This window comes from Podarcis erhardii, assembly GCF_964252035.2.
Source record: "Podarcis erhardii genome assembly, chromosome: 3".
NCBI lineage: Eukaryota > Metazoa > Chordata > Lepidosauria > Squamata > Lacertidae > Podarcis > Podarcis erhardii.
This window is the reverse complement of record NC_138507.1, coordinates 75,900,864-75,915,676: the sequence shown is the minus strand read 5'-3', so window position 1 is coordinate 75,915,676 and position 14,813 is coordinate 75,900,864. Positions and strand designations below refer to the sequence as shown.

General features: G+C 43.0%; 1 protein-coding gene across 1 annotated transcript; it reads right to left on the bottom strand.

Annotated features, from left to right (window-relative positions):
• Positions 1 to 607: 607 nt before the first annotated feature.
• ABCB10 (ATP binding cassette subfamily B member 10) lies at positions 608 to 14,523 on the bottom strand. The gene is made up of 13 exons (XM_081855842.1): positions 13,895 to 14,523; positions 11,681 to 11,881; positions 10,626 to 10,828; positions 9,930 to 10,064; positions 8,538 to 8,684; positions 7,156 to 7,291; positions 6,224 to 6,319; positions 4,808 to 5,017; positions 4,350 to 4,429; positions 3,743 to 3,923; positions 2,600 to 2,643; positions 1,618 to 1,652; positions 608 to 976 (listed from the first exon to the last, which is right to left on the bottom strand). The coding sequence occupies exons 1-13, from the start codon at positions 14,250 to 14,252 to the stop codon at positions 715 to 717; spliced, it is 2,088 nt and encodes a 695-aa protein (XP_081711968.1). The 5' UTR covers positions 14,253 to 14,523; the 3' UTR covers positions 608 to 714.
• Positions 14,524 to 14,813: the final 290 nt, after the last annotated feature.

The following is a 14,813-nucleotide window of genomic DNA, read 5'->3' as shown; positions in this document are numbered from 1 at the left end:
AACAACAACACTTGAACAGGTTAGGATGGAATTTCTGCCTTCCCCATTTTGTTGGGCTTTTGACCCCTATCAGTTCTAGCCAGGATGACCAATGGCTAGGGATGACAGGAATTTTAGTCCAACAACATGGAAAGCCACAATTCCCCCATTTCTGTCATAGGTTTCTGTCTTCCAGCCCAACTAGTAGCAGCTTTTCTATCATTCCCCCTTCAGCTTCCTGTGCTACATCTTATGCTGTACCAGAGGGTTCTCCAACTCCCCGGAACAAATTTGGAGGATGCAAGGGTCAATGGTGGGAACAGGGAACTGGTGAAACTTTCCCTCTGCTCTGATCCACTTTGTTCAATGAATGGATCTCTGTTTCCAACCCCATAACTTTAAAAAAAATTAGAACTAAATGTTGTTTTAATTTCCAACAATGGAAAAATCTGTGTGCTGCCATAACTTAAAAGCAATGAACATCCATATGATAGTCATCAATCAAAATACAAAGAATTTACAACCTGAAAACAGCTCAGTACTGTATTGGGTATCTTCAGAATATAGTTAGTAGTTCTGAATAAAAAGTTTAGCACAATCAAGTTTTAAAATATTTGAAACACGCTGAAAATATATATATAACATTTATTGTACATAAACTGAAACATAATTTAAAATTCTTGGAAATGTGATACATTTCGATACTCTTTCATAATTTTAAAAAATATTTTTCTTTCAGGATTTCACATTTAATGCAAAACTTTCAGGAGACTGGATAAAAGACTGTTTCTTCATTAGTTTGCTGAAAAGTCCATCTGGGTTTGCAAGCAGTGTTTCGTGCTTTCCACACTCAATAATTCTACCTTGGTCAAGAACTGCAACAGAATTAGCATTCTGAATGGTGGACAGACGATGAGCAATAATGAGGACAGTTCTCCCTTCCATGAGCCGATCTAGTGCTTCTTGGACAAGATATTCATTTTCAGCATCCAAAGCACTAATTCAGGAATAGATTGAAGGAAAAAGATGTGATATATTCCCCCACTACACTCTGAGAGCTATTACTTTAGTACAGACTAGTTTTCTAACCAGCTTGCTTTCATTTCATTTAAAAATCTGCCACAAATACACTTAAAATATTGTTATTTCACAATGTCCACATTCTGTGGACAAAATAATATCCCATTATTTATTGGAAAAGATAATCTTAACCCATTTTGTCTTCAGCAACACAAAGCACCTTTTGACAGATCAGGTCCTACTGAAATTTAATTAAATGTGTTCATTTTTAATCAAATTTATTTTTAATCAAGTTTCAAAATGCAAGGAGCACATCCGAATGGGAGCTTCCCAGTAGGAGAGAAGGAAGTGTCCCAGAAAGAAAGACAGCTCCTCTCATTGTACAAATGAGCACAGCTTATCCTGCGCTGATTTTTGTGATCTCCTGGCCTGGACTTGCTGAAGCATTCCACAGATGTGGTCAGAAACTGTTGGAAACATCAAGTCATAGTTCCTTCCAAACTGCTTGGAGGAAAAATACATGGCCTGCTCTGGCATAAGGTGAGTAGTATAGAAGTATTAAAAGGTCAGTAGTAGAGAAGAAATGATCACTTCTGGGGGGGGAAATGTTTTACTCACCTTGTTGCTTCATCAAGAAGAAGAATTTTTGGATTCTACAGAACAAAATGAACTTGGTTTTACTTTGACAGTTTTTTTAGTTGAAGGTTGCGTTAATGTACATACAATGGAAAAATAACTGGAACATTAGGGAGAATACTTCAGATCTCTCTTCCTCTATACAAGTGGAAAGCAACTATGAGGTCACCTTTATTAACAATGAACTTATCACTGGTTTCTGGTGGAATTGCTACATAAGCATAGATATGAAGCAGCTAAGTTTGCTGCTTCAATTACATGAAGAATATATGGAAGAAGCAAACACATTCAGAAGAGCAGCATGCCAATGTCATTCTTTGCAAAAATTTGAAATTCCTTGGAGAGCTGACATAAACAATACATATTTACGTATAAGGATGAACTGGAGTAAACATGGTAGCTTTTAATATGCACTACTAGATTATTAAGATTCCTCTAAAGCACAATTGCAAAAATGGCAATGTATTAGTACTCAGTACTAAAACAACAAAAATGTTTTATCACATACTAGAAAAAAAAGATTCTCCTGTAAAAGTCCTTTTCTCAAACTTTTTATTATTTTTATGTAGGGACTGGAGTTTGTATCTAACTAAATTAAGAGCTATTACCAACAAACAGGAAGGCATTTTACATTATTCTAAAGTAACCTGCAAGCTAACCCTCTTAAAGTGCTAAGCAAAGGTACTACACCTTTGACACCCTAATCAAAATTACTATCTTCCCAGAGAGAAAATGCTGCTCCTGGAAGAGCAATCTATTCCAGACAAACCTATAAAGCAGGTTTCAGATGGAAAAGTAGCGCCGGACAATTTGGCTCTATAGTAAGCATCATATAATTCCACAACTGTAACACATTTCCTATTCCTACTACCTCAGTTAAGAAAAGTCTATTTGACACATAGGTTTTCGCTTGTTCTTCTTTCAAGATATGGATATGAGAAAAGCCAATTGGTTTCTGTCTTACCTTGAGAAGAGCTCGAGCAATTGCAATCCGTTGCTTCTGCCCACCTGTTAAAAAATGTAACATTAAAATATATATTTTTTCTGTTTTTTTCTCTTTATGAAAATTCTTAGTTAAACGCAGGAGGATTAATTGCTCTCCACTAATTCCGCAAGAAGAACTACATTTTAAAGCTTTCCGGAGGAGTAGCTGTATGAGTGAGTTGCAGCAAAAACAACAGTCTTGTGACACCTTAGAGCAGGGGTCAGCAAACTTTTTCAGCAGGTGGCCGGTCCACTGTCCCTCAGCCCTTGTGGGGGCTCAGACTATATTTTGAAGGGGGGGGGGAATGAACGAATTCCACAAATAGCCCAGAGATGCATTTTAAATAAAAGCACACGTTCTACTCATGTAAAAACAGGCTGATTCCCAGACCACCCGTGGGCCGGATTTAGAAGGCGATTGGGTCAGATCCGGCCCCTGGGCCTTAGGTTGCCTACCCATGCCTTACAGCAGTGATGGCCAAACTTGGCCCTCCAGCTGTTTTGGGACTACAGTTCCCATCATACCTCACCACTGGTCCTGTTAGCTAGGGATGATTGGAGTTGTAGTTCCAAAACAGCTGGAGGGCCAAGTTTGGCCATCACTGCCTTAGAGATTAACAAATTTATAAAAGCATAAGTTTTGGGGACTAGGGTTCACTTCATCATTTAATGTAAATGAATCGTAGAATCATAGAGTTGGAAGGGACCCTGGGGATCATCTAGTCCAACCCCCTGCTTTGAAGAAAACATGCAACTGTCCTTTAAGGGGATTGAACCTGTAACCTTGGCACTATCAGCACTATGCTCTAACCAACTAAGCTATCCTGCTGTAAGAATAATTTGTTTCTTTGTTTATAATATAGTGCTGTCCTAAGTTGCAGGTTGGATAAAGGGAGACTTGTAAACAGTCAGGTCAGAGAGAAATAGAATGCATAAAGTACAGACAGTGGCCTTGTTTGTCACGCTAAGCCAGATTATCAGTCAGTGCAAATGTGTAAGCGTGTGGACCCATGTAGAGGAGATCATGTCCTCTTTGCTCCTCCCTGGGATATTAACAAAATTAAAATTATATTTTAAAAGCACATATATTACACAATGCATTTTGAAAAGTTCAAAGTCATACCTGAAAGAAGAACACCTTTCTCCCCCACTAACGTGTGGAATCCATTTGGAAAGTTTTGGATAAAACTAGCAGCATTTGCTATCTCAGCAACTCTCTCAATTTCTTCAGTAGTTACTGTAGAAGGGTCCTCTGCACCATAGGCAATGTTTTCAGCAATAGAGCATGAGAAAAGAACTGGTTCCTAACGTGTAAAATACAACATTATTATATGAGATTTTTTTTATATCCGAAGTCTTAATATTTGCTACCAATTGCAGTGGTTAAACATTTTGTGCAGCAGTGCATCTATTCCCTCTATAGGAATATAGAAGGACGTATTCCTATATTCTATAGCAGTGTTTCCCAACCTTGGGCCTCCAGATGTTTTTGGACTACAACTCCCATCATCCCTAGCTAGCAAGACCAGTGGTCAGGGATGATGGGAATTGTAGTTCAAAAACAGCTGGAGGCCCAAGGTTGGGAAACACTGTTCTATAGGAATATAGAAGGAAGTGCTCTCAAACTTTTGTCCAAAGCTTAAAATGGAGCATTGCAACAAGAATCTACCTTTCACAAGGAGTGCAACAATTAGGATAAATATACAAAGAATCAGTGCTTCTCTTCTTACCTGACTTACTGTTCCGATTCTATTCCTGAACCAGAGTGGATTTAACTGACGAACATCAACACCATCGACAGTGATGCTTCCTTGAACAAGAGATGGTTGTTAGATAATATTCTAGGAACAGAGGGAGAAATAGGAGGCTCAGGAGAATGAGAAATAATAGCAGAGAGAATGCTTAAGTGCCACAGAAGTGAAGTGCCACAGAGGTTACTGTATGCATGGTCTTCTTGGCAATTGTATTCTGACTGGAACTGTCTCTTCCTGTCACCTACTAAAATCACATTTATTTGCCTATGCTTTGGAAGTCTTGGATAAGGTTGCTCTGGATCTTAATAATTTGTAATAGTCTGAAGACCCAGGAGGCCGCCACCTTGCTGAAGCAAAGCAAACTCTGCACATTGTATTCTGAATGCAAAACTGCATCCAACACAATTGCTGACCTAGTACACCCTCATTCTTACCTGAGATTGGATCATAAAGCCTTAGCAGGAGAGAGACAACAGTTGATTTGCCAGAGCCACTTGGGCCGACCAATGCCATCACAGAGCCCGATGGGATGCTAAGGGTAAAGTCCTGAAAAACCAATGCTTCTGGACGAGCTGGATATGCAAACTGGATATTTCTGAACTCCAGAGCACCTTTGAAAGCATCCTGGTTTAATACCATTCCCTCTAAAAAATATATAAAAATTTAAAATTGCAGTAATATAAACACATTTATGACAGAAGAGGAACCCAAAATTTGTCCAAGTAAGATGCAGCTATGTGTATTACATTCAGTCGCGCCATCAAAAAAATCAAAATAAGGGGCACAGGTTATCTACTGTGATTCTTCTTAGAGTTCTACAGATTTGCTCATTTTAAAATGTTATCTATAAGGCAACCTGGACCAGTCTGATCAGAGGAATTGTGCACGAGCCTTAGCTGTGTTCTTTCTGGGAATTAAGTACCTTAGCATTTGCACATTCTGAAAATCCCCAGTGGCTTATTTTGCTTATGGCCTAGCTGGACTAGGTAGTTAATCCCACTTTCTCCCAAGGGAATAGCAGCACCAATAACAGCACCAAAGACAGAGAATGGGTCAATCAATAGGGACAGAAGAGCTGGGCTGATATGTTTGGTTCATTCTTCTCATATATTTGGAGGGATGAGAGACAATATACACATAAGGCATGGGTGGGGAAAATGCCTTCAACTTTTGTGTGTGGGTGGCTTCCCTTACTATAAACACAACATAGCTAAGGATTTTCTGTTTTTTTACCTTTTTGAAAAGGGTCTCACTGATCACAGTTGGCAAGACTTTTGCATGTTTTCCTATAGTATATCCTCTTCCCATCTGTGCCAGATCCCTATGGAAACACATAGTGTTGTTTTTATGGGGATGTGGCACAGGCAGGAAGAGAAAACATGGCTAGAAAATTTAGGAGTTTTGCAGGCTGCAGTCAGAAGCCAGTAAGGCTTTTTTTTAAAGTGTGAAACACAGAAGACAAACCACAGACACCTTGTCTTAGAGTAAGGAAAACTCACACATATTAATACATTTGCAGGAATTGCTCTTGCCTCTCCCTGAAAGCAACTGAAAACCCACCCTTTTTTTAGAGGTGGGGTTCAAATAGCTCTGAAAAAATGTGGAGGGAATTTCAGTCCCCCACTAAATGGAACAAACACACCAAGGGAAAAAGGAGCATACAGAGTCAGGCTAGAGGTAATCAGCAACATCCCTGGGCAAGTCACAGAATTATAGAGTTGCAAGAGACCCGCGGGTCATCTATATATATGCCTGAAAACCAGCCCTGATGGGAACTTCAGCTGTAAGATGGTGTTCCGGGTTAGAGAGCTCACACCACAGCTTAAACATTTATGAAACAGAGAACCTACCATTAAAAGGAAGTTGTGGCTTTCGATCCATAAGTTCCCACAGACGCCCTCCTGCACCTAATCCTTTCATAAGCTCAGAATAGAAAGAGCTTAAACCTAAACAAGAAAAAGTATTGTTATGTACAAACAGGAACATGTAGGACAGGTAGTTTGTCTTGAAATAGAGTGGCATAACCTCCATGCCTAAATCCTTATTCTAACTGCTTCATGGCTGCTCAGCCTGAAAAACAAGTTTTGCATGTTTGACAGAATAAACTCTGCCAACCTGCTTCTAAACAGGAGATTTTAAATAGCTAGCATGTACAGTACACTTAAATAAAATTGAAATCTTAAGACTAGGGTGTTTTTGGCAGAGAGCAGTCATTCTGCGAGGGCACTGCCTTTCCCTGTCTTTTGAATATGGTACACCAGCACTGGAAAACTATTTTTTCCTTTTAAGTAAAGTATACTTTAAAGAATACTTTAAAGGACTTTTCAAAAGAATCACCCTGCTGGATCAGGCCGAGCGTCCATCTAGCAGGATGTGAGAGCAATTCTTGCTATTCCCCAACAGTTGGTGTTTCGTAACATACTCTGTCTGATCATGGAGGTTGCATATAGTTAACATGACTAGTAGTCCTTGACAGACACATTCTCCATGGATTTGTCTCAACTGGTGGCCATGACCATGTTTTGTGGCAGCAAAATTCCATAAATTACTTGTGTGTTATGGAAATAAGTGCTTTCCTTTGTCTTTCTTGAATTTCCTGCCAATAAGTTCCATTGGATAACCCCAAGTTCTGGTATGGTGAGGGATAAACACTATTCTTTACCCACTTCCTTAACACCATGAATGATTTTATAAACACTTATCATGTCTCTACTTCTAAACTGAAGCTTGCCTATAATATTTCTAACTCATTATTTTTAAGCATATATTTTATGATCCATACCTCCAATGCTTATGCCAACCCAGAAGGCGTACATTAAGAAAGAAGACAGTTCACCAATAGTCATGTGGGCACTGCCCATCAGTAATCCTCCTTTGTACAGAACAGAGAGCACAATCAAATTCCCAGATAGCCCAGTCTGAAAAAGAAAAAGTAACGTATCTTCCAAGATAATCCAAACCTTCATAGCGGCATCTTCTAATATTCTCTCATGTTTGAGAACATATATCTAAAATCTTAAAATAAAGTCATTTACTGTATTTTTTTTGGGGGGGAAGCATCCTCGGTACCCATATTGCCAAAATTAAAAAAGTGAAGACATAAATTCTTTCATCACATTCTTCTAAGAGAATCAACTGGACACACAACATTCAGTACAGCATTCAGTACATGAAGTCTATTACGTTTGGAGTGCATCTTTAGGACTGCAACTATTATCTTCAGTACTTCCAAACTTTTCAGAAGGTCTCCAAAGAAAGCCAAATAAATATTAACTTTGAGCCAAAGGAGCCCCTGCGCTCCCAGAAGGCGATTCCACTCATGCAAAGGATTCCCTGTTTCCCCCCGCTGCAGTGCTATGTCTATTATTCTTGAAGTTGTCTGGACTTGTTGCAGGAAGAGTTTGGTGAGAAGGACCACAGATCAGTGGCAGAGCATCTACCTTGCACAGAGAAGGTCTAACATGTCTCCTGACATGCCTCAGAAAAGCTCCTGCCTGAAATCCTGGAGCTGCTGCCAGTCAGTGCAGGAAGCACAGAGTTAGATGGACCAATTGTCTGGCTCACAAGGCAGCTTCTTATGATCCAATCCATTGCCTGCTTGCTCTACCCACCCTGGGACTACGTCTTCTCTTATCAGATAGGAAAACATAACCCATGTAAATGTCTTCAACCAATTTTCTTAGGAAATACTGTATATCTGTAGTCCCTGTTTACATTACACGAACAAGGAAGCTCACGACAGGCAGAAAGGTAGTTTAAAGCGGAAATGCTGCCATACTCATGCAGCATATATCCTGAATTTCCACTGAATGAGCTCTGATATCCACCCCCCCCCCCGGTTCCTATTAAAATCAGGGTAGATTGGAAATCCTCTAGAGCAGCTAGTGGCAGAGGTCTCCAAAAAGTGCCTTGGTCACAGTTAATGCTAACAAGGAAAGCTTCTGCAAACAGAACAGAACAAAACAAAAAAGTGACACATGGGCTGAGGTGCAACTCCCAGCTACACGTGCAAATAATTTTCTCTATGGGTGTTGTGATACGCTATTTACAGATGGAAAATCCGAGAATGAAGGTGCCTATATCAAGTAGCAGTGTAAATATTCAAGAGAAACCCAGAGACATTACAGAAACATTGTGGATTCCTCACCTTCTTCATATACTTACTGCTCCAAAGAATCCTGCCCGAGCTAACGCTTCCTTTTTGGCTAGCTGTAACACATGGTCAACTTTGCTCCTGTATTTCTCCATTTCTTTCAATTCTTGCCCAAAAGCTCGAACTGTTCTCAAATTTCCAATCCGTTCTTCTGCTAACTGCAGTTAACATTTAAAATATATAGAGCATTTAAAATATATAATCCAGGAGGCTTGAATTTCAGGTGCCCCCAACCAAAATAATAGTAAAAGTGATCCCTCTAATTCCGTGGTTCCCAACAGGAGCTACACGCCCCACAGGGGGGCAATTTGATTTTTAAGGGGGGCAATTCAATAATGAGTTATTAACAGTGAATGACCTTTTAGACTTCCTCCACATAAAAAGAAATTCACTTTTTGAATAATAAGAATTATATGTCGGGGGGGGGGTGTCCACCAGGATTTTAGAGATGCTTAGGTGGGGCATGGCCAAAAAAAGGTTGGGAACCATTGCTTTAATTGCTTTTAAGTACTAGACTAAGGTACTAGACATATGCCAGAAGCATTTAGCATGTGATACCATGGTTTAAAAAAGACATACCTGAACTTTTGCCCCTTTGTGTTCCTGTGTAAAAGGGAGCTGGAACACGATCTAAGGCTAAGCCCCAGTACCATATGGGGCTTGGGAAAAAGCACTGTAGCACAGGCCACAGAGGGCAGTTATACATTGGCCTAGTTCATATTAAGCTATAGTTTAAAATAGGTTAAGAAGAACAAGTAGTGAGCTGATGCCCCCTGCTCAATAGTGTCTGCTTTGCTCCTCCCCTGCTTCTGGCTTTGCCATCCCACAAGGGAAGCAAACCAGAGGCTGGTTTTGCATTATGTGTGAACCAGCACTGATAAGTTTCTCCCCAAACAAGCCACAGGTATAGGTGTCAAATGAGCCAAGCAGGCACTACTGAGCAGTATTTACCAGCATGCTGCTTGTTTTTATTAAGCCATCCTTTATTTTCAACTATAGTTTAACATGGCATCTGAAACAGGCCAACAACACAAGCTCAGTGCAGATCCAGCCACACAAAATGCTGATGCAGGCCTTCATTTGCTTAACCTTGTTGTTAAGAGACAATATACACAGACCCTACCATGACACCCACAAAGAAACGTTACATAGAAAACTGTTGTATACCATAATAAGAAAAAAGGACTTCACTCTCAGTTGAAAGGGGGAATAGAAAGCTTGCAACATCTCTGTTGCTTCATCTTCCACAATCCATGCCTGATGTTACCTCATTTTCCTTAACTGAACCTTTATCAGGAGACAGCTGAGAACGAGTGGGAAATGGCTGAATAATGGCAAAGTTCAGAGTGATATAACCTCAACACTGACTTTCAGTATTTTTATTTTAACATGTCGTAACTGACCTGTGTTGATTCTGCAAGGGAATCCTGTGTCATTCTAGTCAGTTTTCGTAAATATCTTCCGTAAATAACAGCCACAAAAGCCAGAGGTGGCACGACACTCAGAACAAATGTGGCAAGTTTGGGAGACACAAAAAACTAGAAGGAAAAGAAGTAACCTTGAATCAATATTTTAGTACAATTAAATAGGCTGCTAGAGCTATAAATTAAAGACATGTTAACACAATGAGATTTCCTTTAAACATTTTGCTCCCCCCATTTCACTGCACTCTACTACAGCAACAGATGAATTCTGTCCACTCCAAAAAGAAATATAGATTATTCACAAGCAAGATGGGGAACAACTGAAGGGAAATATTTCAATCCCTGCTGTTCAGGGATACATTTGGAGCCGTACTGAACTGTTATCACTCACTACAGGCAAATGACTCAAACCCCACTCAAGTTGCATGATCCATTTGCATCACAAGTCACAATAGAAGGTAGAATTACCTAACAAACAAACAAAAAAATATCACCAGATATATTTAAAGGCATTATTAGTACAGTGTATGTGTCCTGTATCAAATAAAACAGCTTCACAGGTGGACTCCTGATCTTTGCAACCTCATCCTAAACACACTGAGCCGGCAGAATACACACAGAGAGAGAGACAGAGAAATAAACGGAGAGACAGAGAAAGAAACAAGAGGCACATACCATCATCCCAACTGCAACTGAAGCCTGAGCACCAGCTCTTAGCCCATCAGAAAGGTTTTCGGTGACTGAACGACCCAAGAGTGCAGTGTCTGAAGATAAGCGATTAATCAGCTCTCCAGTGCTGGTTTTGTCAAAAAAAGCTACTTCTTGTTTCAAGAGAGAGGAAAACATTGTTGCTCTCAGCCGTTTCACAATTCTTTGTCCTAGGAGGGTCAAGAAGTATGACAATTCACTGAAAAGATTTCACATATAAAAAAACAAATTAGCAACTTCACTAATTGCAAGTCATTTTGCAGCAGATCTTGTATAATGAGGAGAAAATGTGCTTGGACAGATTTGTGTGCTTGTGTGTGTGCATATAGGGAGAAGGGAGGATATGGGTTGTATTGTTTGCTATTGTTAAATATTTGGATCAAAAATTAATATTCAATTAGAAGATGAAGTAGTTTTTGCATAACTTAGGAAAAGAAGCTTATATTTAGGCAGGGAAAGGCAATTCATACTATTACAATGTTCTAAAGAAATTTAATTGTGCATTTCAGAGTACTGTACATTGTGAAATGCAAAGGCAGTTCTACTGAAATCTCCAAAACCTATACTGTAGTTGGGTTGGGCAAAACCTTTATTGGCACCAACAGAAAGACCGTGGATTCATCAATGGCCCTGCTCTGCTTCCACCTTACAATGCCCTGTTTGGGGGCCTTACATTGGCTGCTTCCAAACCGCCAATCCTTTGGGCTGGCTTGGACGAACCCAGGGGAGAGAGACCTCCGACTGTTCCTAACCCCTTCCAGTGGAGGATAGCAGGTTTCCAGATTGGATGCTGTCCAACAGCTGTTTTCATACCCTGGAGCATATACATTTTCAGTTTGTATAATAGGAAAGGAACCCAGAGACCAAAGGGTGGGGAATCTGTGGCCCTCCAAATGTTTCTGGCTTACAACTTCCACCATCCCTAACCATTGGCTTTTAAATATGCAACTATTATTCTGGAGCTTCTTTCAGCCACTTGTTCCATTTACCAGAAGATCATTTTAGGTATTCATTCCCATTACCTGCAATCTGCATGAGGTAGACACGGATTGCATTGGCAGCAGCACCACATAAAAATATTCCACTCAGCAAGGCACAGAGGTTGGTTAGGTTGTCAGCAAGTTCACCAGTGGGATTTGTGTAGATGACATCAATTACTTTCCCCAAGAAAAAAGGGGCAGACATTGTGATGACACTGGAAACTGTCAGAAAGCCAACAGCGGCTAGGGGAAAATATAAGCTGTTTAATAAATGGGAAAAAATGATGCAAGGATTATAAAATTAACATTTTATAAAATACTTCAGCTTCTTATATTTTAGCAGTCTAACTGGAGAATTCAGACCAACTGCTCATCTAATCTAGCATCCTGTCCTCACAGTAGCCAACCAAAATGCCTGTGGGAAACCTGAGCACAAGAGCCCTACCATCTCCTGGACTTTCCAGAAACTGGTACTCAGAAGCATTCTGTCCACAATAAACATGGATACTTTGTGAAATACTTATATGAGACATCAGCTTAACATCAGGTGCATTTCACAGTGCCTAATTTAAAGGGAATCTGTATAGCAGATATAAATTAAGATAAAGTGGCCTTTGAAAGGGTTTCCTCATAGTTAACCCTGATGGACCATAGCCAATCCAGGATAACATGTAACAACATGTCACTGCATGATATAATCACTCAGGCTACACAGTATTATGTTGCACTGACACTCATGGCCAGACTTTGGTAATATGGCACCCTTAGAAAGGACATTTTTCACCCCCTCAGCTTTGCGTAAAGGTAAAGGGACCCCTGACCATTAGGTCCAGTCGTGACCGACTTGGGGGTTGTAGCGCTCATATTGCTTTATTGGCCGAGGGAGCCATTGTACAGCTTCCAGGTCATGTGGCCAGCATGACTAAGCCACTTCTGGAGAACCAGAGCAGCACATGGAAACACCGTTTACCTTCCCACCGGAGCGGTACCTATTAATCTACTTGCAGTTTGATGTGCTTTCGAACTGCTAGGTTGGCAGGAGCAGGGACCGAGCAACAGGAGCTCACCCCATCACGGGGAGTCGAACTGCCGACCTTCTGATCAGCAAGTCCTAGGCTCTGTGGTTTAACCCACAGCGCCACCTGCGTCCCCTAGCTTTGAGTAGGTACCCGTATACATATAGGTTGTTGTTGTTGTTGTTGCTGTTGTTGCTATTGTTCCCCCTCGGCTTGGCACCCTATGCTGGGGAACTGCCCGCACCACCCTAAATCCAGTGCTGCTCACACTGAAGGTGGGGAGAGGCAATACAATGTCGCTGCCTAGACAACAGGGCCAACATTCTCTGCCTTCCTACAGCATATTGCAGAGTACATAGCCCACTTGTAATGCATGGCAAAACTTCTGCATTGATCCAATTTTTGTAGCATGCACTTTTGCATCACCACTTGGAACAGAATATGGACACACAGAAGTATGTTCCACTAAAAGTAATGCAGTATTCAGATGTTCATCCCGTGGCACGCTATACTTTTAAAGCATCTTCAGAACACATTCTTTCCCTCAAGGAATACTGAGCACTGTAGTTTACCCCTCACAGAATTCCCCGCCTCCCTTTGCAAAGCGTCCCAAACTACAGCATCTGGAACCTCTGAGGAACAGACCGTGCTTTGCATGCGCTCTAAAGGCATCATGCATATGCAGCCATGGTGGAAGAAAGAGAATGAGGACAGCTCACTGTTGTAGGATGGCCAGCTAATATAGAAAGTGGATCGACCCAGCTTCCTGCATTTCTGGACTCTCCCTGGGCTAGAGGGGCTGTCACGATGCGCTCCTGCACGTCAAAATTTACCACCACATCCTTGTGGATGTGTCAGAAAGGGAAAGAGAACAAAACTGTAGGACCTGTGGAGTGGGGGAAGAAAGATTAAGCTCCAGAAGTCCGGCGTTTGGGAGAGAGAAAAAGCTGCATAGAGTCAGTTCTTTATAGTGGGCATTTGTGGGGTGGAGCAAAGGTGCAACCAGGGGGTAGAAGAGAACGACCTCATGGGGGGGGGGAGCATTTTCTCAACTCTCAGCCATTTAGTGGGTGGAGGCCAATGAAGTGGGAGAAAAAGAGAAAGCAGAGAGAAAAGCCAACGAAGCCTGGCAGGGCATGGTAGTAGCACGGAGCGCCCTTGGCGCCTCAGAGCCCTCCGGGAGGCCAGCAGGGAGACGGTCCCGGGGCGGCAGAGGAGGAGGAGGAGGAGGAGGAGGTACCTGTCAGTCTCCAGCGCTCGGGATATGCCAAGGCCAGGAGTCTCTTGGCGTCCGAGACCTCGGCGGCGGGCCCGGCAGCCGGGGGGTCGCCCGCCTTCTTCCGCGAGGTCCCCGCCGAGGCCGCCCACGAGGCCGCGGCGGAGCGGGGAGCGGAGCGCAGGGAGCCGAGCGAAGGAACAGCAGCGTCCCGCCACCTGCCCGCCGAGGGCGACGCGGCCCACCCGCCGCCGCCGCCGCCACCACCGGCCGCCGCTGTGCCTCTGAGAGGAGCCGGAGTCCAGGGCCAGCAGTGCAGGCGCCGGCGCCGCTGCTGGCGCCACAGCAGCAGCAGAGGGAGGCGGGGAAGCAAGCCTGCCATGGAGCAAATGGCCGGTGGCCGCGCGGAGGTGGCGGCTGCTTGCTGCTGCTGCTTCCTTACTGCGGCGCCCGGCGGGAGACAGCAAAGCGGCGCCTCCTCACAGGCTGCGCCGCCGGCGCTGCCCCATAGAGCGCGGCCCGCCTAAACGGGGCCCAGCCCGGCCCCTCCTGCTTCTGCTGGGCGCTGATAAGGCCCTCAGCTGAGGCGGCCTCCCACCATCCCCAGCCGGCAGAAGCGACCCGCCCGAGCGAGCGCGGCGTCCGGCGGCGCCCTCTACCGCTCGCGGCCCGGACCAGGGCGTAGAGGCCGCTGCCGCTGCCCGTCCAGCCTGTGCCGGGAAGACAGGGAGCCTCCCTGAGAAGCCCGCCTCCCGCGCCCCATGATCACCACGCTGATAACGAAAACGAGAAAACAACAACACCCTATCACTCTGCCCGGTTTTCAGTTAAGGTTCCTGAAACACGCTATGTGACTCCCCCCCCCCAAAAAAAAAGCTTATTGGAACATGTGCAGGGTGCTGCTCTCCCCGGAACTACACTAAACCAGGTTTTGGACTTGTCA